This window comes from Mustelus asterias, chromosome 24, assembly GCF_964213995.1.
Source record: "Mustelus asterias chromosome 24, sMusAst1.hap1.1, whole genome shotgun sequence".
Lineage (NCBI taxonomy): Eukaryota > Metazoa > Chordata > Chondrichthyes > Carcharhiniformes > Triakidae > Mustelus > Mustelus asterias.
The window spans coordinates 37128338-37151828 of NC_135824.1; the positions used below are offsets into that span (position 1 = coordinate 37128338).

Consider the following 23491-nt stretch of genomic DNA (forward strand, 5'->3'; position numbering starts at 1 on the left):
TTACAATAGTGATTATGCTTCAAAATAAGTACAAAACGGAACGCTTTGAAATGTTCAACAGGCATGTAAGATGGAAAAATGGGTACATTAATTTCCTTAACCATTTATTTAACCATTTTCAGTCTCTTTGCGTCCTCCTCACAGCTCACTATCCCATCGAGCATTGTACTGTCAGCAAATTGGATATATTACACTCTATCCTTTCATCTATCATTGATATAATGGGCGGTATGGTGGCACAGTGGTTAGCACTGCTGCCTCACAGCGCCAGGGACGCGGGTTCAATTCCAACCTTGTGGAGTTTGCACGTCCTCCCCGTGTCTGCGTGGGTTTCCTCCGGGTGCTCCGGTTTCCTCCCACACTCCAAAGATGTGCCGGTTAGGTTGATTGCGCCTTAGTGTCCCCAAATGTGTAGGTTCGGGGGATTAGCGGTTACAGGGATGCTCTGTGAAGGACATAGTACAGATTTGATGGGCCGAATGGCCTCCTTCTGCACTGTCGGGATTCTATGATTCGAAGCTAGCACTTTTGGGCTTGCTTTTAGCTGGCTTGTTTTTGGAAAGGTTACTGTGTTATAGATGCCTTCATGTGAAAGAGTGTTCTTCTGCAAATAATTTTAAAAGAACACAAAAATTCTGGGTGTAGATTCTATAATTAACAAATCCCAGCAAAATTTGACTTATTTATGGATTTTGGAAGAGGCATTAAACAGGCCCAGCAGAGGAATTCCTCCCATGTCTTGGCCAATATTCATCCCATAATCAACCTCACAAAAACAGTTTACCTGGTCATTAATATTCACAGGAGCTTTGCACAAATTGGATTATGCTGCTCCTACACCTGTGACTGAGCTACAAAACTACTTTGTAAACTGTTAAATGTTTTGGGATTGCCTGAGGTCTTGAAAGGTTCTATATAAATGCAGATCTCTCGTTATTATTATTCACTCCTGTTGCAGACTCCAAACACATGAGCAGGCGACTGACCTTTTCATGGTAACCCTTATCAAAACGCTATGTTTTCATAGCAGTCAATTCTGGAAGAAGTCTTTGAATGTTTTACAGAGAGTCCAGCAGCAAGCAAATTAATGTTAACCACAATACGGTAATTAAAGCTGAGTTATGTTCGGAAAGGCAATAAAAGGTGTCACATTGATTAATGAGATGAACTGTGTCATTACAGCTCACTTTATAATTGGAGATTTTGACCGCGGGGACATTTAATTTCAATCCGTTCCACTGAGTAATTATTGCAGGAGAAACTGGATGGAATTCCTTATGAACAATGCTCAGTGCATTACATCCGAGTTGCTGGAAGTACTTTTCCGGTACATTCCCCAAAGCCTATACGATAGCCGTTACCCTGGCAATAACCTAAAATATAAATAAAATATCATTAGAATTGTTTTGAGGTGTAACATGCAGTTAAAAATCAAACATCCTTAGATCATAGCTTGCTACTCATACAAGTGTACCTATTGCACCCGCCCCCCTCACCCTGCCCAGTTTACCCTCTGTGTGTCTGCTCCGTGAGCATGAGTTCTGACATCAGTTTCTGAGCTTCACTCCTTTCCTCACTCTCCATTGAGCCCAAATGCAGCAAACTCATCCTCCGTGTCCTATTGATATTGAAACAACCAGAACTTCAATCGGGCTGCTTCACTTCCACTCACTGCAACAGTTCACCCACTCATAGTGTTTCTATTGTTTCTTCTTGCTAAAGATCACTGAAAGTGGCAACGCAGGTGGATAAGGTGGTCAAGAAGGTTCCCATGCTTGCCTTCATCGGTTGGGGCATTGAGTATAAAAATTGGCAGGTCATGCTGCAGCTGTACAGAACCTTAGTTAGGCCTCATTTAGAATATTATGTACAATTCAGGTCGCCAGACTACCAGAAGGATATGGATGCTTTGGAGAGGGTACAGAAGAGGTTTACCAGGATGTTGCCTGGTCTGGAGGGTATTAGCTATGTGGAGAGGTTGGATAAACTTGTTTTGTTCTCACTGGAACGACGGAAGTTGAGGGGTGACCTGATAGAGGTTGACAAGATTATGAGGGGCATGGACAGAATGGATAGTCAGATGCTCTTTCCCAGGGTAGAAAAGTCAAGTGCTAGGGGACATAGATTTAAAGTACATGGGGAAAAGTTTAGAGGAGATGTGCGAGGCAAGTTTTTTACACAGAGGGCGGTGAATGTCTGGAACTCGTTGCCCGGGGAGGTGGTGGGAGCAGGTACGATAGCGGCATTTAAGGGGCAACTAGACGAATACATGAATAGGATGGGAACGGAAGGATAGAGATTCCCTAAGTACGGTTTTAGTTTAGGCAGACATCATGATCGGTGCAGGCTTGGAGGGCCGAAGGGCCTGTTCCTGTACCGTTCTTTGTTCTTTGTTAAACCTTAGCATCAGGAGCTGGTGCCAGCAGAGTCAAAATGAAGGAACCGAGCGGAGGTGCAGAGAAGTCAGTTACTTGCCTGTAAATGGAGTTGATACAAAACAGCAGCATTTCCTTGGAGTTGGAACTGATTCAGTGACAGTTACGAGAGATTGCTGCACTCTCAGAACCAATGTTCCCATCAGACAAAATGGGCGGGATTTACCACCAGTTCCAGTCCCGCTGCTGTCAACGGGATCTCCTGTTGTTTGCATCCTCTGCCACTGGGGAATCTACAGCAGGGGCTGGCTGTCAGTGTGAGCAACTGGAAAATCCCACCCAATGAGTCTGCCCTTTCATTGAGATGTAAAAGATCCCGTAATAGTATTTTAAAAAATAACGGAGGTCTCCCCAGTTTTCTGGCCAATAATTATCCCTTAATAAACAACCAGAGAGATTATCTGCAAACCATGAAATTGCTGTTTGTGGCAGCTTGCTGTGCACAAACTGGCTGCTATGTTGTAACAGCGACTACACTTCAAAAGTACGTCATTGACTGTAAAGTGCTTTGAGACATTGTGTGGTTATGAAACATGCTATATATCTGCAATCTTTAATATGCTCACTGATCCGTCCTACCTCCCAGATTGGTGTTGGAGTCGGCCATTTCCCAAATAGAATCATAGAATCCCTACAGGGCAGCAGGAGCCTATTCGGCCCATCAAATCTGCACTGACTCTCTGATAGGTATCTTACCCAGGCCTTTTTTCAACCCTATCCCTGTAGCTCCACGCATTTAGCCAGGCTAATCCACCTAACCCGCACATCTTTGGAGTGTGGGAGGAAACCGGAGCACCCAGAAGAAAACCACGCAGACACAGGGAGAATGTGCAAACTCCACACAAACAGTGACTAGAGGCCCTGGCACTATGAGGCAGCAGTGCTAACCACTGTGCCACCGTGCACGTGCTTGGAAATACCCAGCAGGCGATGATTAAATGGCAGAAGTGATATTCTCTTCCGAGGTATAAAAACAAAGGAAAATATGGAAATGCTCAGCAGGTCAGGCAGCATCTTTGGAGAGAAACAGAGTTAACGTTTCAGGGACAGCACTTCCCATTTCCTGCCCGCTGAGTAGCTCCTCGCCTCTTCTGCTGATGTTTCACATTTCCCGTGTCTGCACGATCTTTGTGCAGTTTTTCTCACAGGCCTGGCATTGATTTTCATAAACATTATGCTCAGTGTTCAGCAAACTGGACTTCCATTGAGCACTTGAACAGAGTGTACTCATTGGGCGGAATTTTACCAGCACGTCCGCCCAAGGTTCGTATGGTCCCGCCCGAGGCCAACGGAGAATGCCGTTCTCCGAGCCTCGCCCGCCCCTGGAATCGGGACAAGCGTGCCGGTAAACTTCCGGCCATTGTCCACTCTCTCACTCCTTTCTCCCTATTGTGACAGCTGCAACACTCAGTTTCTGGGAACAGCCTGAGGCCTTTCTGAATTCCACAAATCTTCAAATAGAAACTTGAATTAAGCAAGAGTATCTCTTTACTTTGGATTTGAGCCACATGCACACAGGCCACGCTCAGCTTTTAGTAATAGTGAAAATCCTGTTTTACTCAATACTGTGCCATGATCTGAGGACACAGCGAAGACAATATCTGCTCAATTCTCTTTATTTGCAGAGAGATTGGGATATAAGAGCAAAGGGCTGGAACTTTCACTCCAGGATCTGGAGCGCAGAGGTCAGGACAATTACCCGGCAGCGCCAAACTGCCCTGTGAAAGAGCGGCCCAAATGGTCAGATTTGGCTGTCCAGGGAGGCCAACATCATTGCTTCTGTGAAGAAACGATAAAACATAAAACAGCCTCTCAGCCCTCACCATTCATCACTGACCCCCCCCCCATACCCTGCCAGCCAGCTGTTCAGCATGCCCCATCCATGCCAACCTAACTGCCCCATGGCCACTCATATCCTCAATGCCAATCTATGCCTCTCTACCTATCCTCTATGCCAGTGTGATTCCCAACTCATGCCAACTCATGTCCCAACATCCTTTGCCCTCACCCAGTATCCACCATGGGCATGACCTCAGCACACATGCTGGGATTCATGTCTATTAACATAGAAACATAGAAACTAGAAGCAGGAGGAGGCGATTTGGCCTTTCAAGCCTATTCCGCTATTCATTTTGATCATGGTTGATCATCAAATTCAATATCCTGATCTCCCCTTCCCCCCATATCCCTTGTTCCCTTTAGTACCAAGAGCTATATCTAATTTCTTCTTGAAATCAGATAATGTTTTGGCCTCAACTACTTTCTGTGTAGTGAATTCCACACATTCACCATCCTCTGGGTGAAGAAATTTCTCCTCACCTCAGTTCTAAAAGGTTTACCTTTTCCTCAAACTATGACCCCCTAGTTCTGGACTCCCCCACCATCGGGAACGTTCTTTCTGAATCGCTCCGTCTAACCCTGTTACAATTTTATAAGTTTCTATGCGATCCCCTCTCACTCTTCTCAACTGAAGTGAACATAATGCTCACCGACTTAGTCTCCTCATATGACAGACCTGCCATCCCAGGAATCAGCCTGGTAAACCTTTGCTGTATTCCCTCTATAGCAAGGATATCTTCCTCAGGTAAAGACACCAAAACTGCACACAATACTCCAGGTATGGCCTCACCAATGCCCTATACAATTGCAGCAAAACATCCCTATCCCTATACTCAAATCCTCTTGCTATGAAGGCCAACATAGCATTTGCCTTCTTTACTGCCTGCTGTACCTGCGCGCTTACTTTCAACAACTGATGCACGAGGACTCCAAGGTCTTGTTGAGTATCCATCTCTCTCAATTTACACACATCCAAATAATAATCTGTCCTCCTATTATTGCTATCAAAGTGGATAACCTCACATTTATCCACATTATACTGCATCTACACACACTCAGCCTATCCAAATCACGCTAAAGCATCTCTGCATCCTCCTCACAGCTCACTCTCCCACCCAACTTTGTATCATCTGCAAATTTAGAGATAATACATTCAGTTCCCTCTTCCAAATCATTAATATATAATGTGAACAGTCGGGGTCCTAGCACAGATCCCTGCGGTACCCCATCTGTCACTGACTGCCAATCAGTAAAAGACCCATTTATGCCATTGATGAATTTACCATTTAAAAACAAAACAAATTGATTAAAAAAACAATATTTAACTTCCTTTACCCTCTTCTATAAATGAGTATTTGTATTCATGGTCCCACTTCAAAGGCTTGATAAAAGCTTGGAGCTATCAATCAAACTGTGAGCTGACAGACTCACAGACTGTGATAATGATATGTTGTAAAATCAGTTATGCAGCACTCATCCTATAGTGATAACCCTCAGGCTATATCAATCAGCAGCATGAAATAGCACTTTTTAAAAAATATTGTCCCGGTTTTGCTGCATTTGAATGCAGGCTGCCGATTACAACAGGTGCACTGGATTTCTGTGTTTCGTTTCTGTAGTTTACAAGAATGGTTCCAGGGATGAGAAACTTCTGCTGGGAAGATAGATTGGAGAGCTTGCGACTGTTCTCCTTGGAGAGAAGAAGGCGAAGAGGAGACTTGAGAGAGATGTTCAAAATCATGAGTGGGCTGGACAAAGTAGGTCGGGAGAAACTGTTCCCACTTGTAAAAGAATGAGAGAGCATAAATTTAAAGTGAATTGCAAAAGCAGCAAATGTGATGTGAGAAAAAATGTATTTGAATAGAAACAATATGTAGGGGTATGCGGGCAGGGGAATGGCACTAAGCCATAATGACCGTTTTGAGAGCCAGTGCAGACATGATGGGCCAAATGGCCTCCTTTTGCGCTGTAACATTTCTCTGATTTTGTGAAACATAGAAAATAGGTCCAGGAGTGGGACATTTGGTCCCTCGAACCTGCTCTGCCATTCAACATGATCGTGGCTGATCCTATATCTCAGTGCCATACTCCCACACTTTCCTTACACACCCAGAATGTTATACATTTCAATGAGATGGCCCCTAATTCTTCTCAACTCCAGTCAATACAGGCCCAGTCAACCCAATCTCTCCTCGTACAACAATCCTGCTATCCCAGGAATCAGTCTGGTGAATCTTCGCTGTACTCCCTCTATGGCAAGTTTATCCTTGGTGCGGAGACCAAAACCACAGGCAATACTCCAGTTTTGGTCTCACCAAGGCCCTGAACAGTTTGAACCAAGGTTGTAATGAGGTCAGGAACTGAGTGACCCTGGCGAAACCCAAACTGAGTGTCACTGAGCAGGTTATTGCTGAGCAGGTGCTGCTTGACAGCGCTGTCGATGACCCCTTCCATCACTTTACTGATAATCAAGAGTAGACTGATGGGACAGTAATTGGCCAGGTTGGATTTGTCCTGCTTTTTGAGTACAGGACATACCTGGGCAATTTTCCACATTGTTGGGTAGATGCCAGTGTTGTCACTGTACTGGAAAAGCTTGGCTAGGGGAGCGGCAAGTTCTAGAGGACAAGTTTTTAGTACTATTGCTGGAATGTTATCAGGGCCCATTGTCTTTACAGTCTCCAGTGTCTCCAACCGTTTATTAATATCACATGGAATGAATTGAATTGACTGGAGACTGGCATCTGTGATGCCGGGGACCTCCGGAGGAGTCCGAGATGGATTATCCACTCGGCACTTCTAGCTGAAGATTGTTGCGAATGCTTCAGCCTTGTCTTTTGCGCTGATGTGCTGGGTTCCTTCATCATTGAGGATGGGGATATTTGTGGCGCCTACTCCTCCAGTGAGTTGTTTAATTGTCCACCACCATTCACAACTGGATGTGGCAGGACTGCAGAGCTTAGATCTGGGCTGTCGGTTGTGGAACCACTTAGCTCTGTCTATCACTTGCTGCTATGCTGTTTGGCATTCAAGTAGTCCTGTGTTGTAGCTTCACCAGGTTGACACCTCATTTTTAGATGTGCCTGGTGTTGCTCCTGGCATGTCCTCCTGCACCCTTCATTGCATGGGAGTTGATCTCCCAGCTTGGTGGCAATGGTTGAGTGGGGGATATGCCGGGCCATGAGGTTGCAGATCGTGCTGGGGTACAATCCCGCTGCTGTTGATGGCCCACAGTGCCTCATGGATGCCCAGTCAGGAGTTGCTAGATCGGTTCGAAGTCTGTCCCATTTAGCACGGTGATAGTGCCACACAACACGATGGAGGTTATTCTCAATGTGAAGGCCGGACTTTGTTCCCACAAGGACTGTGTGGTGGTCACTCCAACTGATATGGTCATGGACAGATGCATCTGCAGCCGGCAGATTGGTGAGAAGGAAGTCAAGTATGTATTTTCCTCTTGTTGGGTCCCTCTAATGCTTACTGCCCCTTGTTGCTTCTTAGCTTCACCCAGACTGATTCTACATCACAGTGCCAAGGACCCAGGTTCGATTCCCGGCTTGGCTCACTGTGCGGAGTCTGCACGCTCGCCCCGTGTCAGCGTGGGTTTTCTGCTTTCCTCCCACAGTCCAAAAGACGTGCTGGTTAGGTGCATGGGCCATTCTAAATTCTCCCTCAGTGTACCTGAACAGGCGCCGGAGTGTGGCAACTAGGGGATTTTCACAGTAACTTCATTGCAGTGTTAATGTAAGCCTACTTGTGACTAATAAATCTCTTTTCCCTCCAAACGGGCTATTTGTACCACTTTGTGTTTAATCTCCTAATATTTAGTCAGTATCCTCAAAATTCTTTTTCCCATTTTAAAGCTTGGACCCAACACTTTCCATTGAAGGATGGAGTGAATCATCTATAAATAGCGGTCTCAATGGCCGCAATGTCGTGGCTGGAAAACGGGAATCCAAAGATAAGATTCAGATTCATGAGGGATGATTTTTAAGAAGAATTCCTGTAATGAGACTCACAGGGTGGAATTCGCTCATTTCTTGACCAAGCCTCGGATGGGAAAAGTGAGTTTAGCCCATTGGCTGCACTGCTGGCTTTTACTGCCATACGTTTCGACAAATAGTCAAAATAAATCCTAGAGGCGAGTCCCTCAGCGTCAGTCCATTAGGCCAGGGCTCTGAATGGGCCCTGATATATCCGGGCATCATTTTTAAAGTGTGTCCCTCTCTGAAAAAAATAAAAATAAAATGCATCTCCCCACATGGACACAGGACCCACTTACAGATGCAGAACCCCTCCCCCGACCACCCCCTCCACCCTCTGCAGACACAAGAAGCCTCTCCACAGAAACAGGACCCCCCTCCCCCAGGAAACTCCCCAAAACTCAAACCTCCCGAACGGAAGCCAGTGCAGCCAGGGTATTGTGTGGGCATGTCCCTCTCCCGCTTGGTGCGGTACTCACCTATGCGTCCCCAGTGGGGATCATGCACCAGGTCCCTGTTTGTCCGGACCTGTTCTATTCCCCACCTATGTGACATCACACCGGGCACAATACAGTGGGGAAGGCCCGCGGATGACATTTAAATGCACGGTTATAGGGTCCCCAGTATTTCATGGCAGGAATTCCTTTATGGCATTGCTGGGAAGTGCAACTATCTCAATGGGATATCCCGCCGGTGTAAATACTGTTTTGAGATTCCAGTTGGATCCTCTACCCTTTCTGGCTCTCCCACCTGCCCAAAACGGGGTGGAAAATCCCCCCCACCCCCCCACAGAGCGAAAATGAGGAATTCAGGCACGTAGATCAATGAGCAGACAACATATCAACTTATATTAACATGTCTTATATTAGTCATATCCTTTCTCCACAGATGCTGCCTGACCAGCTGAGCATTTCCAGCACTCACTGATTTCTTTTGCAGGTTTCCGGCATCCACAATATTTTCCTTTTATTTTATTGACTTACACCTTGGTGGAAAATGGACCCAGAGTCTGTTCTCTCTCTATTCTTGGTACATACCTTGCCTGGACGGGCAACCCCAGAGAATCTGTCCGAGGTACGACCTGCTCATTCAGTTAAACGTACAAGAAGCAATGTCAGTTTATTTGAATTGATTATGAGTGGCCTCACCTGTCAAGGTGACCTCATCACCATCTTGAAGGAATTTGCATGTTTGTCCATTGCCAAGGTCAACATCTTTTGTTCCCTTCCAAGACAGTTCCAGCATGGAGCCAAAACTCTCAGCACTCTGGAAAGCAGAATAACCACAGTTATTCCATCCAAAGCTACACATGCAATCAGACAGCAAAACACTAATATCATAATCAAAGATTAACACTGAAAATATGCCAATGATACTTTTCACACAATTGTTTTCATAATGGATAACTGAATCAAACACTTCCTTTAGAAACATTGACAGGAATCCATCAAGCATCTATTGAAGCAGTTGCACCAAACTTTTTTTTAGTTTATTCATTAGTGTCACAAGTAGTCTTACATTAACACTGCAATGAAGTTACTGTGAAAATCCCCTAGTCGCCACACTCGGGTACACTGAGGGAGAATTTAGCATGGCCGATGCACCTAACCAGCACGTCTTTCGGACTGTGGGAGGAAACCGGAGCACCCGGAGGAAACCCATGCAGACATGAGGAGAACATGCAAACTCTGCACAGACAGTGACCCAAGCCGGGAATCAAACCCGGGTCTTTGTCTCAGTGAGGCAGCAGCGCTAACCACTGTGCCACCGTGTCACCCCGATTGATATATCCCTCAGCAACCGGACAAGTCCGTCCTGGCATTTTACTCTCTATGAGGCCGTTTCTGACAGTGCCATGTGATTCATTGATTGTATGTTGGGTAGCGCTGGAGAAGATGTGTAATCTGAAGCAACAGTGTTGGTATTATCTTTTACTGTCTATTCCTACATGTTTGAAAATGATCTTCCTGTACTGTACTAATCTTCAGGAGCTTGTTGCATTATTTGTGGAAAATGAAAAATTTTCAGTAAAAACATATTTTTAAAATCCTAGAATCATAGAAACGTTACAGCACAGAAAAAGACCATTCGGCCCATTGTGTCTGCACCAGCCGAGAAAAATAAAAAAATAAAAACTAGCCGCACATTTTAATCCCCTTTTCCAGCACCGGGTCTGTAGCCTCACAGGTTCCAGCACTTCCAGCTCCAAATCATAGAATCCCTACAGTGCAGAAGGAGGCCATTCTGCCCATCGAGCCTGCACCAATAACAATCGCACTCAGGCTCTATCCCCTTAGCCCCATGTATCTACCCTGCTCGTCCCCCCTGACAAGGGGCAATTTAACATGACCATTCCACCTAACTTGCACATCTTTGGACTGTGGGAGGAAACCGGAGCACCCGGAGGAAACCCACGTAGACACGGGGAGAATGTGCAAACTCCACAAAGACAGTGACCCGAGACTGGAATTGAACCCGGGTCCCTGGTGCTGTGAGGCATTAGTGTCGCCCCAAATCCAGGTATCTTTTAAATGAATTGTGTGTTCCAGCCTGAACTACCAATCCGGGCAGTGAATTCCAGATGCCCATCACCCTCTGGGTGAAGTTTCTCCTCACGTCCCCTCTAATCCTTCTACCAAGCACCGTAAATCAATGTTCCCTGGGAAATAACCCCTCTGCTCGGGGAAAAACAGCCTTTCCTGACAACCTTATTTAGGTCCTTTGTAATTTTGTACATCTCAATTAGTTCCAGCATTACATCCCTGCTTTTGTGTTCAATAGTTTGTCCAAAAAAGGAAAGCATTCCATGGGGCTATTTGATCACCTTGTCCACCTGTCCTGCCACCTTCAGGGACCTGTGGTCATGCACTCCAAGGTCTGTCACTTCATAGAACATAGAAACCCTACAGTGCAGAGGGAGGCCATTCGACCCATCGAGTCTGCGCCGACCACAATCCCACTCAGGTCCTATCCCTGTAACCCCATTATTTACCCTAGCTAGTCCCCCTGACACTAAGGGACAATTTAGCATGGTCAATCCACCTAACCCGCACATCTTTGGAATGTGGGAGGAAACCGGATCACCTGGAGCAAACCCACGCAGACACGGGAAGAACGTGCAAACTCCACACAGACAGTGACCCAAGCCGGGAATCGAACCCAGGCCCCTGGTGCTGTGAGGCAGCAGTGCTAACCACTGTGCCACCGTGCCGCCCTCAGCCCCTGTCAATATCTTCCCGTTTATTGAATATTCCCTTACTTTGTTCGCCCTCCCGAAATGCATTACCTCACACTTTTCCGGATTGAATTCCATTTGCCATTTCTCTGCCACTCAACCAAACCATAGCCCGTCATTAGCATAATCTCCCAACACACTAATATCTTCATATTCACACAGATCTTAGTATCATCTGCAAATTTATCTATTGCGACCCAACAGTTATCTCCAGATCATTAATAAAAAGAGTAAAGAACAACAGTCCCAACACTGATCCCTGTGAGATAGCACTGTGATGAAACACATCCCGATTCACCTACTCTTTTCCTACAGTCTGCCACCCACTTACTACTCAACTTAATATTAGCATTCAGACCAAAGGCTTTAATATTGTGGAGAAACCCCCTTGCATACTGGACCTAAATGTCTACTGGCTTTCCCTCATCCACCAAGTTTTGATTTTCTGATCCCCGGAAGGGTAGGGGGTTTTAGTTCAGTCGGGCAGCATGGTCAGTGCAGGCTTGGAGGGCCGAAGGGCCTGTTCCTGTGCTGTAATTTTCTTTGTTCTTTGTAATTTCGTCAAAGACTGCAATTATTTGTAAATCATGACCTCGTTTTAGGGTTGCTAACTCTGGCTTTACACATTCCAGGAGACATGAGCAAAAGTGGCATCACAGGAAGCTGGCAGAGTGGCGTGGGTGGGCTCCAGTTTTATGAGTTGGCTGCTAGAACAGAGATACATAAATACACACCTCCTGTTAGTGCTGTAACTACTGAGGAATAATTGTGGGAGGAGGAGAGGAGAAGAGATACTCCAAACATGTGCAACAAGAAAATCTAAATATGATCTGAACAGCGACATACCCTCTGCCACACCCCTCTCCAGCTACTACACCCACCCTCTAGCTCAACTTCCAGTGTTTCACTTCACCAATCATGTCATTACCCCATCCCACCCCCACCCCCACCAGTTATCATCTGCCCTCCACCCAATTCCCCATTCTGGGCAGCACGGTGACACAGAGGTTAGCACTGCTGCCTCACAGCGCCAGGAACCCGGGTTCGATTTCTAGCTTGGGTCACTGTCTGTGTGGAGTTTGCACTTTCTCCCCGTGTCTGCGTGGGTTTCCTCCGGGTTCTCCGGTTTCTTCCCACAGTCTGAAAGACATGCTGGTTAGGGTGCATTGACCCGAACAGCTACCGGAACGTGGCGACTGGGGGAATTTCACAGTAACTTCATTGTAGTGTTAATGTAAGCCTTACTTGTGACTAATGAATAAACTTTACTTTTTTGCCATGCAGGGATAGAAACAAGTGCCAGTGATGTAACAAGGTTCCAGCCCAGCACATCGGGAACCTCATTTCAATAAGTTATAATTAAAGGGCTTGCCCACCATATCCCCCAGCCTACGCCCCCCCCCCCCACACACACACACTTGAAACTCCCACCCTTGCTGACATGATGCCACATTGGCGAGGTTTACAACTGCGTTTGCAAAACGTGAACCAGAAACAGGAACCCGCCATGGGTGCACAGGTAAGTATAGCCCAGGGGAGGAGACGGACTTGGCCAGAGAATGCCCTGGCATTGCCTTCTGCCACAGTGCCCAGGGCCCTCTGGAGAGTTGCATTGCGGGGATGTTGCCCTTGTGGGTGTTGGGAAGTGCCTTATTCATGGGGCAGGGGACATTACCCTTTTGTGTATTGCGTAGGAGTTCCCCTTATCTGTGAAGTGGGGATGTACATTTTCTAATGGCAGATGAGGGTACCCCGATCCCTGTCGAGCTGGTGCTGCTGGGTCTGTTCTAAGATTCTAATTCAATCTAAAACAATATGCTTTTTACATTCTAATTGTCGAGCTTTGAGAGTGAAGACCGATACAATACGGTATGGTAGCACAGTGGTTAGCACTGCTGCTTCACAGCTCCAGGGACCTGGGTTCGATTCCTGGCTTGGGTCACTGTCTGTGTGGAGTTTGCACATTCTCCTCGTGTCTGCGTGGGTTTCCTCCGGGCGCTCCGGTTTCCTCCCACAGTCCAAAGATGTGCGGGTTAGGTTGATTGGCCATGCTAAAAATTGCCCCTTAGTGTCCTGAGATGCGTAGGTTAGAGGGATTAGTGGGTAAATATGTGGGGTGGGGCCTGGGTGGGATTGTGGTCGGTGCAGACTCGATGGGCCAAATGGCCTCTTTCTGCACTGTAGGGTTTCTATGATTCTATGATACAAAGTACGAATGTAATATTTTCAATATTACCCAGTGAATCCTTTGTAATTGTCCCTGAACGTCTTTTGGTGGTCTCGTACAGTCTTTGACAGATCTTTGATTCTTCACATAATTGACAAAGCTTCTCCAGTTTCTCTGGTTGCCTTTGCCATCAACCTTTTGGGCCAATCTAAGAACAACCTTTGTTGCTGCTCGTTATTTTCAAATCTTATGGAATTCATGGTAATATTTCTGTTGGAGAATACAGGGATGGAGCAGGCCATTCGGCCTCACAAGCCTGCTCTGACGGTCAGTAACTGCTTGACCTGATTCTGGTCTCAACTCCATCTTCCTCTCTATCCCCCCCACAACCCTTGACTCCTTCGTCATTCAAAAATCTGCCTACCTCAGCCTTGAATTTATTAAGTGACTCAGTCTCCATTGCTCAGTGGGGAAGGGAACCTCAGACACTAACAACCTTCTGTGAGAAGAGATTTATAATAACTCCAGGAGTCAGCTGTGAAGGAAAAGTGCTTTCATTGCACAAATTAAAATAATAAAAAACCACAAGCATTGGTGAACACAACAGATCCCAACCCGAACTAAAAGATAATGGACCCACTCAGGGGCCTGCTTCACACAGGGCTCGATATACGTGCTCCAGCTGGTTGGTTAATTACCAATCCCCAGGGAGCTCATATTTAATAAGTCCTACTGGAACGCTAATTAATGAATCCCCCATGCAAGTCATGGATGTTATCAGAAAATTCCTCCTCATCTCCGTCTTATTTGAGTTTGCATCTATTTATCTTTGTAAACGATCTTCCTTGGCATTTTCTTACCACAGTCCCTATCTTTTGACTTTGGATACTTAGTTCTCTTCCATTTTAAATCTTATTCTGAAAAATCTTACATTTGTATTCTACATTGACCTTATGAGTCATCCAGGAAGGTAGCCAGGTTACACATTCCAAACCATTTTACTCGAGTTTGCTCTTCTGAACTCTGGGTCACAGATTCTAAATAACTTTATTCCCCCAGCCAGCTGAAACCATAAAAATGATACTTAGAGTTAAGGTGGAAACCAGCCACATTCTAATTGAATGGTGGAGCAGGTTAGACGGGCTGAATGGTCTTATTCTTGTCATTATCTTCCTTTGTTTCTTATTTATACTGCATATGCAATGTGAGAATGAACAGTATTAGAGAATGTGCTGAATTCCAGTCTCATTATAGTCAAGCCCTGCTGTAAACACCAGAGGAAAGTGGTTCCACAGAAACCCTGCCAAAATCATACGTCAAATCTGCTTCCAATAGTTTGCATCCTGGAGTCTGAAGCAGCTTATTAAACTGCTAGGGTACAAGAAATTACCTTGGATTGACTCGACTCCAAGGGTGTATTTAATAGGGTCCGGAAGAGTAGGAACCATGGTGGGAGGGAATGACCTAATAAGGCAGGAGCTGAAATCTCAGCAGGCTGCGAGGTGGAGATTAGTTTTGCAGCGGATGGTCAGGCCATACGACATCCAATGGTGTCTTCCTATTTTCAATACATTTACGTCAGATGAATATTCATTGGCCGGAATCTTCTGGAGGTGAGAGGGGTGTGGCGAGCCGGAAAGGGCCCCTCGTTGCCTCTTCCTGGAAAGGCCAGCGCATCATCTGCCACTCAGACACTTAACTGGACAACACTGGCCCTTTCCTCAGGATCAAGGACACTGGGGTAGGAGTCCCACCAGCTGCTGACCAATCAGAGGCTGCACAGGTTTGCTCGTCAGGCTGCCCTCATGGTGAGTCTCTCACTTGCCGTTGGGTTAGTACCAGTGACAACGGGATCAGGCCCTTAACTGGGTGTTAATTGGCCATTAAGAGCCTCAATTGGCAGTGGGGCAGGAAGGCCCCCCACGGGCCTTCCCCCCATGTATTTAATCGGAGTGGAGGTGGGAAGACAATGGGGTGCCCACCCACCATCCTCCAACCTGATTAAATGTCCCCCCACCCTCTCCACAAAACTCACCATTGGGGAGGCCACAAGTTGCGACCATTATCTTAAAACTTTTTCAGGTGAAGCCCTAGCTTCCAGATTGAGTCAGAGACACACGAGAGAATCTTGCCTCCTGGTTCACAGCTGTTTAAAGGTGACGTGCACCTTTCGAGTTTGTTTCTTTGGTTCGGAGGTGAGCGGTTGTTTTTGTGAAAAGCTGTGGAAGGGGAGAGGGAGCTGCAGGCTGTCATCTTGGATGGAGGGTTGGAAAGGGCAAGGGCGATTTGGGAGTGAGGGGGATGGGGACTGGGATGGGAGCATCTATAGGGGTCAGAGGTCTTTGGGGGGAAAGAGGAGGGGCGAGATCAGGCTGTGGATGTGTGTAGCAGGAAGGGCCTGGCATCTTGTGTCTGGTAGAGGAGGAGAGCAGTCAGGAAATGCAGAATGAGGGACCTGTCATTGCCAATGGCGGGGCCTTCCAGTCAAAGTGAGGAAGCTGTCTTTCCTTAAGATTCACAGTTACATCGGGAAGTCGATGAGTTACGAGGGCAGATCTAGTCGAATCTAGGGAGAATGGTGAGTCTCAGGGGCTGGCCAAGGAATTGTAAGGACAAAAGACGGTGTAGGATTAGAGGAGCAAACGTCCCTGGCATTGGGCAGGTAACACAGCCATCTGGATTCTGGCTCTTTGTTGCAAAGAACACTGTCAGTCCTCCTCACTATTCTCTCCCCTACCATCACTACATTCCTCTTTGCTCCTCCCACTTGGACAGCTTTCTGTACCATGATGCCACGGTCAGCATGCTCACCCACCTTGCACACCTCACCTTTGTCCACACGGCTTGTGGGCACCTCAAACCTGTTGGACAATTGCAAACTGCGGCTGCTCCACTCCTGTCTGCTCAGTGCCTTTATCACATCCTCCTGTCCCCCAGTGCTGACCAAAACAGGTGACTCTATTCTAAGAGGTATGACCATCTTCTGGAACAAAGTGCCTGGATTTCTCCCCCTCCCTCATGTTGCGCAGTGTCTGCAGTTTGGCTTCCAGATCAATAACCCTGATCCAGAATTGCTCCAGCTGCTTCCACTTCTTGTGTTTGTCCCGGATCCCCTTGGTGCCCGGAAGCTCCCACTTTCCACAGTTGCAACCTAACACCCATCCTGCCATTGAAACTGATGTTCTTTAGTTAATTTAACTACTTTCTTCATTCACTTAGAATAATTCCTGTCAGCTCCCAGAGCTGAGGTCTGTGCCCAGGTTGGTGGCTGGATTGTGGATGATATGGACACCTCAGCGGCATTCCAATGGTGCAGGAGAAGAATGGTACAATGCAGCTCACACCCCCACCAGAATCACCAGCCCACAAACCATTGGCTTGCTGTAATAGTGCGCCTGCCTTTGGGACCATTCTGGAGTCTCTCCAGTGCACGCCACAGATGAATAGTTATGGTCTTCTCTACATTGCATAATGTCGCCATGGGCAACCAGCAAGTCTCTTCAGATGAGGATGAATTAGATGAGCCTGAGGAGGAGGCCATGAAGTGCATGAGTTTTTTCTGGATGCCAGGGGCATGGAGAGACGGACGAGAGATACCAGGAACAAGCTAATGTATATCCAATTCACCTAAGAGTGAGGTGCCAACAGGACCATGCTCCCATCTCCAGAACGCCATTGCTTGTTCAGGATACCTACCAATCCTTGCCAGCCTTCCTCCCAGAGCTACCTCTGCACTTCATCCTCTATCACCCAGAAGAGAAAGAGGGGCGGACCTTACGGTCACACACAATCGCTAGTGAGTACTGGTCCCTGGGACATCTGCTTCACAATTGAGCATACATCAATCAGCCTACCATGACCAGGAATTCAGATAGTGCGCCATCAGTGCAGGGCTTTGAGCGAACCTGAAACAATTCCATTTTCAATCATAAATTTATTCTTTCATTCGATGTGGGCGTCGCTGGCAAGGCCAGCATCTGTTGCCTATCCCTAATTGCCCTTGGACTGAAGAACTTGCTCGACCATTTCAGAGAGCAATTGAGTCAACCACATTGCTGTGGGTCTGGAGTCACATGTAGGTCCGACCAGGTAAGGATGGCAGATTTCCTTCCCTAGGGGTGGCACAGTGGTGAGCACTGCTGCCTCACAGCGCGCCAGGGACCCGGGTTTGATTGGTCCATGTGGAGTCTGGACATTCTCCCTGTGTCTGGGTCGGTTTCCTCCGGGTGCTCCGGTTTCCTCCCGCAGTCCAAAGATGCGCGGGTTAGGTGGATTGGTCATGCTAAATTGCCCCTTACTGTCAGGGGAACGAGCTAGGGTAAATACCTGGGGTTGTGGGGATAGAGCCTGGGTGGGATTGTGGTCGGTGCAGACTCGATGGGCCAAATGGCCTCCTGCACTGTAGGATTCTGTGATTACCACTACACCACTGGTTCCCCACTAAGTGTTAAGAGTAATCCGGCTCCAACCCTGGAATTAAGTATAGGGTGAGGGAGATTTTTTAAATGGAGACAGTTGTGTAGGGTCAGGAATTTTCCTGGCGCGAGATCCAGCCCATAATGTTAGGCTGGGTGCCACTGAAGTTAATGAGTCAGATAATGTTAGTCTGTCATTGCGACTGACAAGCACAGAACCATTAAACTGCTTCAGCGCGAGCTATTTATAAAAATACATTCGATATGAATTAAACATACATATTTGAACGGAAACTCAATTTTAAATACAGGAATAAATGAATCATGAAAAGTAAAATAATTGTTATTTAAAAGATGCCAGGTTTGATGTATTTTACCTCTGCCACACAGTGAAATGAAAACGAAAGCTGCTACTCACAGGGCCACTGATAGTTCCTGAGGCCAACAAGTCTCCAGGCCTGACATTACAGCCATTGACAGTGTGGTGGGCCAGCTGTTGCTTCAGGGTCCAGTACATGTGCTGAGGAGAAGGTCGACACACACAGCCAATGAAGACTTGATTGTTGTAGAATCACATCCAACAACAACTTGCTTTTGTCAATCACCTTTCACGGGGGTTAGGCCCTTTGCAATAACAATGTCATCATTTCACATCAAGGGCGGAATTGTACACCCCCGCTCCCCCCACCCCCACAGCGGGGGAGGGGCTGGGTGAGCCAGTCAAACCTCTGCTGACTTTGGCGGGACTGGAAGATCCCGTCGGAGGGGGGAGGGTCTGAAAAACTTCACCTTAAGTCACGTAAAGAAATATAATGTTGGTAATAGAGGGAGGTTTTAAAAGGGGGAGAGAGGGACGGAACGTTGGAGAGCTTCGGGGAGATAATTCCAGAGTTTGAAGTCTCTCCAACTGGAGTTCAGGGATGTGAAGAGGTCGGAATTGGAGGAATACAGATGCCTCCGAGCGCTGCAGAGCTAGAGGAGATGACGGCAGTGATTCTCAGAGAGTGGCTCGTGAACTGGTGGCCTATGAGGGTTGTGTAGGTGATCCGCAGGCTGTTCAAAAATGCGAATCACTGATGCACTTCACTGCATCTGAGGCAGAGAGAGAGAGAGAGAGCAGGGCCAAGTTCCCATCAATTATGATGAGCTTTTTCCCAGTTCAAGCAAAAGGCGTAGGACTGGTGGGTGGTCTCTGAGCTCCTTTGTCCCTTCTAAGTGGTCCATAAAGAAAGAAATGTGGGAATCACTGGGTTACAGTGTTGGGGAGGAGGCAAAGCCATTGAGGGATTCACAAACAAAGATGAGAATTTTAAAATGGAGGCCAGACCAGGAGCAAATGTACATCAGTGTTTATATCTGGGTCAACATTTGTTACTTGGGGAGCGCATTGTCTATTCAATGGCTTCCAGCTGTCATAGCCGTGTGAATTGTATTCAGAAAGTAGAATAGGGAGTTGGATTGATCAAAGGGATTAAATTTCTATAGATTATGAGGCTTCCCCAATGCAGCTCAACTTTGCCATTGATTCCATTGGAGGACAATGTTTTTTGTAAATGGAAGAGACCTTTATAATCTGCCTATTCTGAATAATCCCACTTTTAGCACCAGACCTGTCTCCAGGCTAATTAAGGACCAGAGTTTAGAAAATCCTGTTTTCCTGGGGAAGGAGGTAGGATCAGAACGGCAGCATGAGTCCCACCTCCCGATTCCCGGCTGTGAGTTGAGAATCTGCCTCCTGGTTTCTGCTGTTTGGAGGTCTGCAAAGTTCTTGCCAGAGTTACACTCAGGGGCAGGAGCAGCCATGCTGAATGTCAGAGCTCATCTCTCTAACGGGGCGATTGAGAAACTATTCCTTTCACCCTCGAGTCTTGTGCTGTTATTATGCTGTTATAGAGCAGGTTCTTAGAGAGAGTGCAGAGGAAAGCTACGGGAATGTTCTCAGGAATGAAGGGCTTCAATGACCCAGAGGAACTGGGATTGTTCTTCTTAGAGCAGAGAAGGTTAAGGAGAGAATTAATGGAGGTGTCCTAGCTAATGAAAGGTTTTGAAAAATAGGAAGAGACTTTTTCCATTGGCAGGAGTGTTGGTGATTCGAGGACACAGATTGATGATAATTGGTGAAAGGATCACAGAGTAAAAACTGAGTTGTTGTGATCTGGAAGGCGCTGCCTTAAGAGACGGTGGAAGTAGATTCAACTGTAACTTCCAACAGGAAACTGGAGAATTACTTGAAAAGGAACATTTTGCAAGGCTCTGTGAGAATATCAAGGATGTTGGATAAATGGATTGCCCTCACAAAGGGTTGTGGCAGATTTGATGGACTGAATGGCCTCCATCTGTGCTGCAAAATTGGATGATTATAACTCATTTGAGAAAAGGGAAGCCATGGGACACTGAGCTCACCTTGAAATTAGACCGACAGACGGTAACTTTTTCAGCCATTGTTTCACCTGCCATCAAACACACAGAGAAAACTCTTGAGCCAGGGCAAAGGTCAACATTTTAAGCAATTGTGAAATGGGACTAAAATATGCAATTAAATAAAAAGCACCATTTGTTCAACTGTATTCACCTTTAGTTTGTTTAACTCCGGTCTTTAATTATGGGCAGCATGGTGGCACAATGGGCAGTATGGTGGCACAATGGTTAGCACTGTTGCCTCACAGTGCCAGAGACCCAATTCCGGCCTCGGGTCACTGTCTGTGCGGAGTTTGCACATTCTCCCCGTGTCTGCGTGGGTTTCCTTCGGGTGCTCTGGTTTCCTCCCACAGTCCAAAAATGTTCGGGTTAGGCTGACTGGCCATGCTCAATTGCCCTTAGTGTCAGAGGGACTAACAGGGTAAATATGTGGGGTTATGGGGACAGGGCCTAGGTGGAATTGTTGTCGGTGCAGGCTTGATAGGCCGAATGGCTTCCTTCTGCACTGTAGGGATTCTATGATTCTATGAATCTAACTTTTGAGCAGAATCCAGTGTGCCAGTGGGCTAAACATTGAATCCTACTGAATTCATTGTCAGTTCACTAAACTGTTATCTTTAGAAGAGTAGATTGTTCCATTAAAACCTGTGATTTGCATTACACCTGGCCTCCCATTCCCATCTGAACCAAGAACATCCAATCAAACAAAAACCTACGCTCGGTCACTGTCTGTGCGGAGTTTGCACATTCTCCCTGTGTCTGCGTGGGTTTCCTCCGGGTGCTCCGGTTTCCTCCCACAGTCCAAAGATGTGCGGGTTAGGTTGATTGGCCAAGCTAAATTGCCCCTTAGTGTCCCGGGATGTGTAGGTTAGAGGGATTAGCGGGTAAATATGTAGGGATAAGGGGATAGGGCCTGGGTGGGATTGTTGTCGGTGCAGACTCAATGGGCCGAATGGCCTCTTTCTGCACTGTAGGGTTTCTATGGTTTCTATGGTTAACAATCTGTTCAATCCAATGAGGGCCAAGCACTATTGGACATCATGTGAAAGCAGAATCATAAATGGTCTCTCAAGTACCATAGAAATGATAGTGCAGAAGACCATTCAGCCCATTGTGTCTGGGCTAGATCTTCAGTGCAGCCTCTCTACTCTAATCCCATTTTCCTGTCCTTTCTTCTTTTTCAAATATTTGAGTCTCTATTTCAATAGCCCTGTGGTAAAACACTCCATGTTCTAATAAATCTCTGTTTGTGAAAACTATAGAACCACTACAATGTATAAGGAGGCCATTCGGATCATTGAGTCCGCACCAACTCTCTGAAAGAGCATCCCACCTAGGCCCCCCTACCCTGCGCATTTATCCACCTAACCTACACATTTTTCGGACTGTGGGAGGAAACCAGAGCACCCAGAGGAAACCCATACAAACACAGGGAGAATGTGCAAACTCTGCACAGTCACCCAAACCGGGAATCAAACCCGGGTCCCTGGCGCTGTGAGGCAGCAGTGCTAACCACTGTGCCACAGTGCCGCATTTCTCACACATTGCCCTTAATTCATTTACTTTTAATCAGAGATCCATCAATCTCTACCTTAAACATACTCAATGATTGACCTTCCACAATCCTCGGAGGTAGAGAATTCCAAAGATTCACAACTTTTACAGATGCACCATAGAAAGCATTCTTTCTGGTTGTATCACAGCTTGGGATGGCTCCTGCTCTGCCCAAGACCGCAAGAAATTACAAAGCGTTGTGAACGAAGCCCAGTCCATCACGCAAACCAGCCTCCCATCCATTGACTCTGTCTACACTTCCTGCTGCCTTGGCAAAGCGACCAGCATAATTAAGGACCCCACATACCCCAGGCTTACTCCCTTCCACCTTCTTCTGTCGGGAAAAAGATACAAAAGTCTGAGGTCACGTACCAACCGACTCAAGAACAGCTTCTTCCCTGCTGCCATCAGACTTTTGAATGGACCTACCTTGCATTAAGTTGATCTTTCTCTACACCCGAGCTATGACTGTATCACTACATTCTGCACTCTGTCCTTTCCTTCTCTATGAACGGTATGCTTTGTCTGTATAGCGGGCAAGAAACATACAATTTTACTGTATGTTAATACATGTGACAATAATAAATCAAATCAAATCATCCAGAGGGGAAAGTGAAAGCCAATCCCATTGGTTTCTGAGTATCAAATGCCTTCCTCGCTTGTGTCTTCAGGTAATCTGCCTGGAGAGAGTGCAAGGATGCAAGTTACCTACACAGTGTGCGTAAATATGCAGCAAATAGCACTGTGCGGGGATTTTCAACATTAACCAAATGAATACAGTGGGGCATTTCGATCGTTTCACTGCGGTTGCTGTGGTTTTGTGTCGGTTACACACATTGGATCAGAAGAAACCCCGAGAAATTCAGAGCCATTGAGAAAATGAGAATGCAAAAGCAACCCATGTGATCAGGGAGCCAGTTACACGGGGCAGTGAAGATGAGTGTTTAGAAATTAAAATTGATAAACACACTGCTCAATCACCTTTTAAAATGCTTGTTCCTGAATTAAAACAAGTTGTGTTCCACTCACCTTTAATCGAAACAAAAAGATTGATGTCAAAAGTGTACGGGTCGTCACTACACAGATAGGGCAAAGGCTTGGGATCCTGTACAATTGGAAGATAACAGAACAAAGTGTCACAAAAGTAATTTGACAATCCTGGCTGCCTTCCATTCATAAAACTCAATATTAACTCTTCCACAATCATTAATATGCCCCACATCCCAACCAGACGTATTTTACATAACCCAAACTCCTGAAATTAGGAAATGACACATTCCAATCAAGCTGGGAAGGCAGAGAATTGCAAAGAACACTATCCTCCTCCAGCTTAACATTATCCCCCTTATAGAGCCTGAAGATAAGGGGGTGGCACAGTGGTTAGCACTGCTGCCTCACAGTGCCAGGGACCTGGGTTCACTTCCAGCCTTGGGTGACTGTCAGTG

At 46.5% G+C, this 23491-nt stretch overlaps 1 protein-coding gene across 1 annotated transcript in view; it reads right to left on the minus strand.

Moving 5' to 3' along the window:
• Positions 1-369: 369 nt before the first annotated feature.
• Positions 370-23491, minus strand: part of fah (fumarylacetoacetate hydrolase (fumarylacetoacetase)) — a 77914-nt gene continuing 54792 nt past the window's right edge. Inside the window, exons 10-14 of the mRNA XM_078241564.1 lie at positions 23076-23151; positions 20478-20524; positions 18493-18594; positions 9406-9523; positions 370-1373 (exon numbers count right to left, since the gene is read on the minus strand). Of these exons, the coding sequence (XP_078097690.1) occupies positions 1297-1373; positions 9406-9523; positions 18493-18594; positions 20478-20524; positions 23076-23151 (420 nt within the window). The 3' untranslated portion in view covers positions 370-1296. The remainder of the gene's footprint in view (positions 1374-9405; positions 9524-18492; positions 18595-20477; positions 20525-23075; positions 23152-23491) is intronic.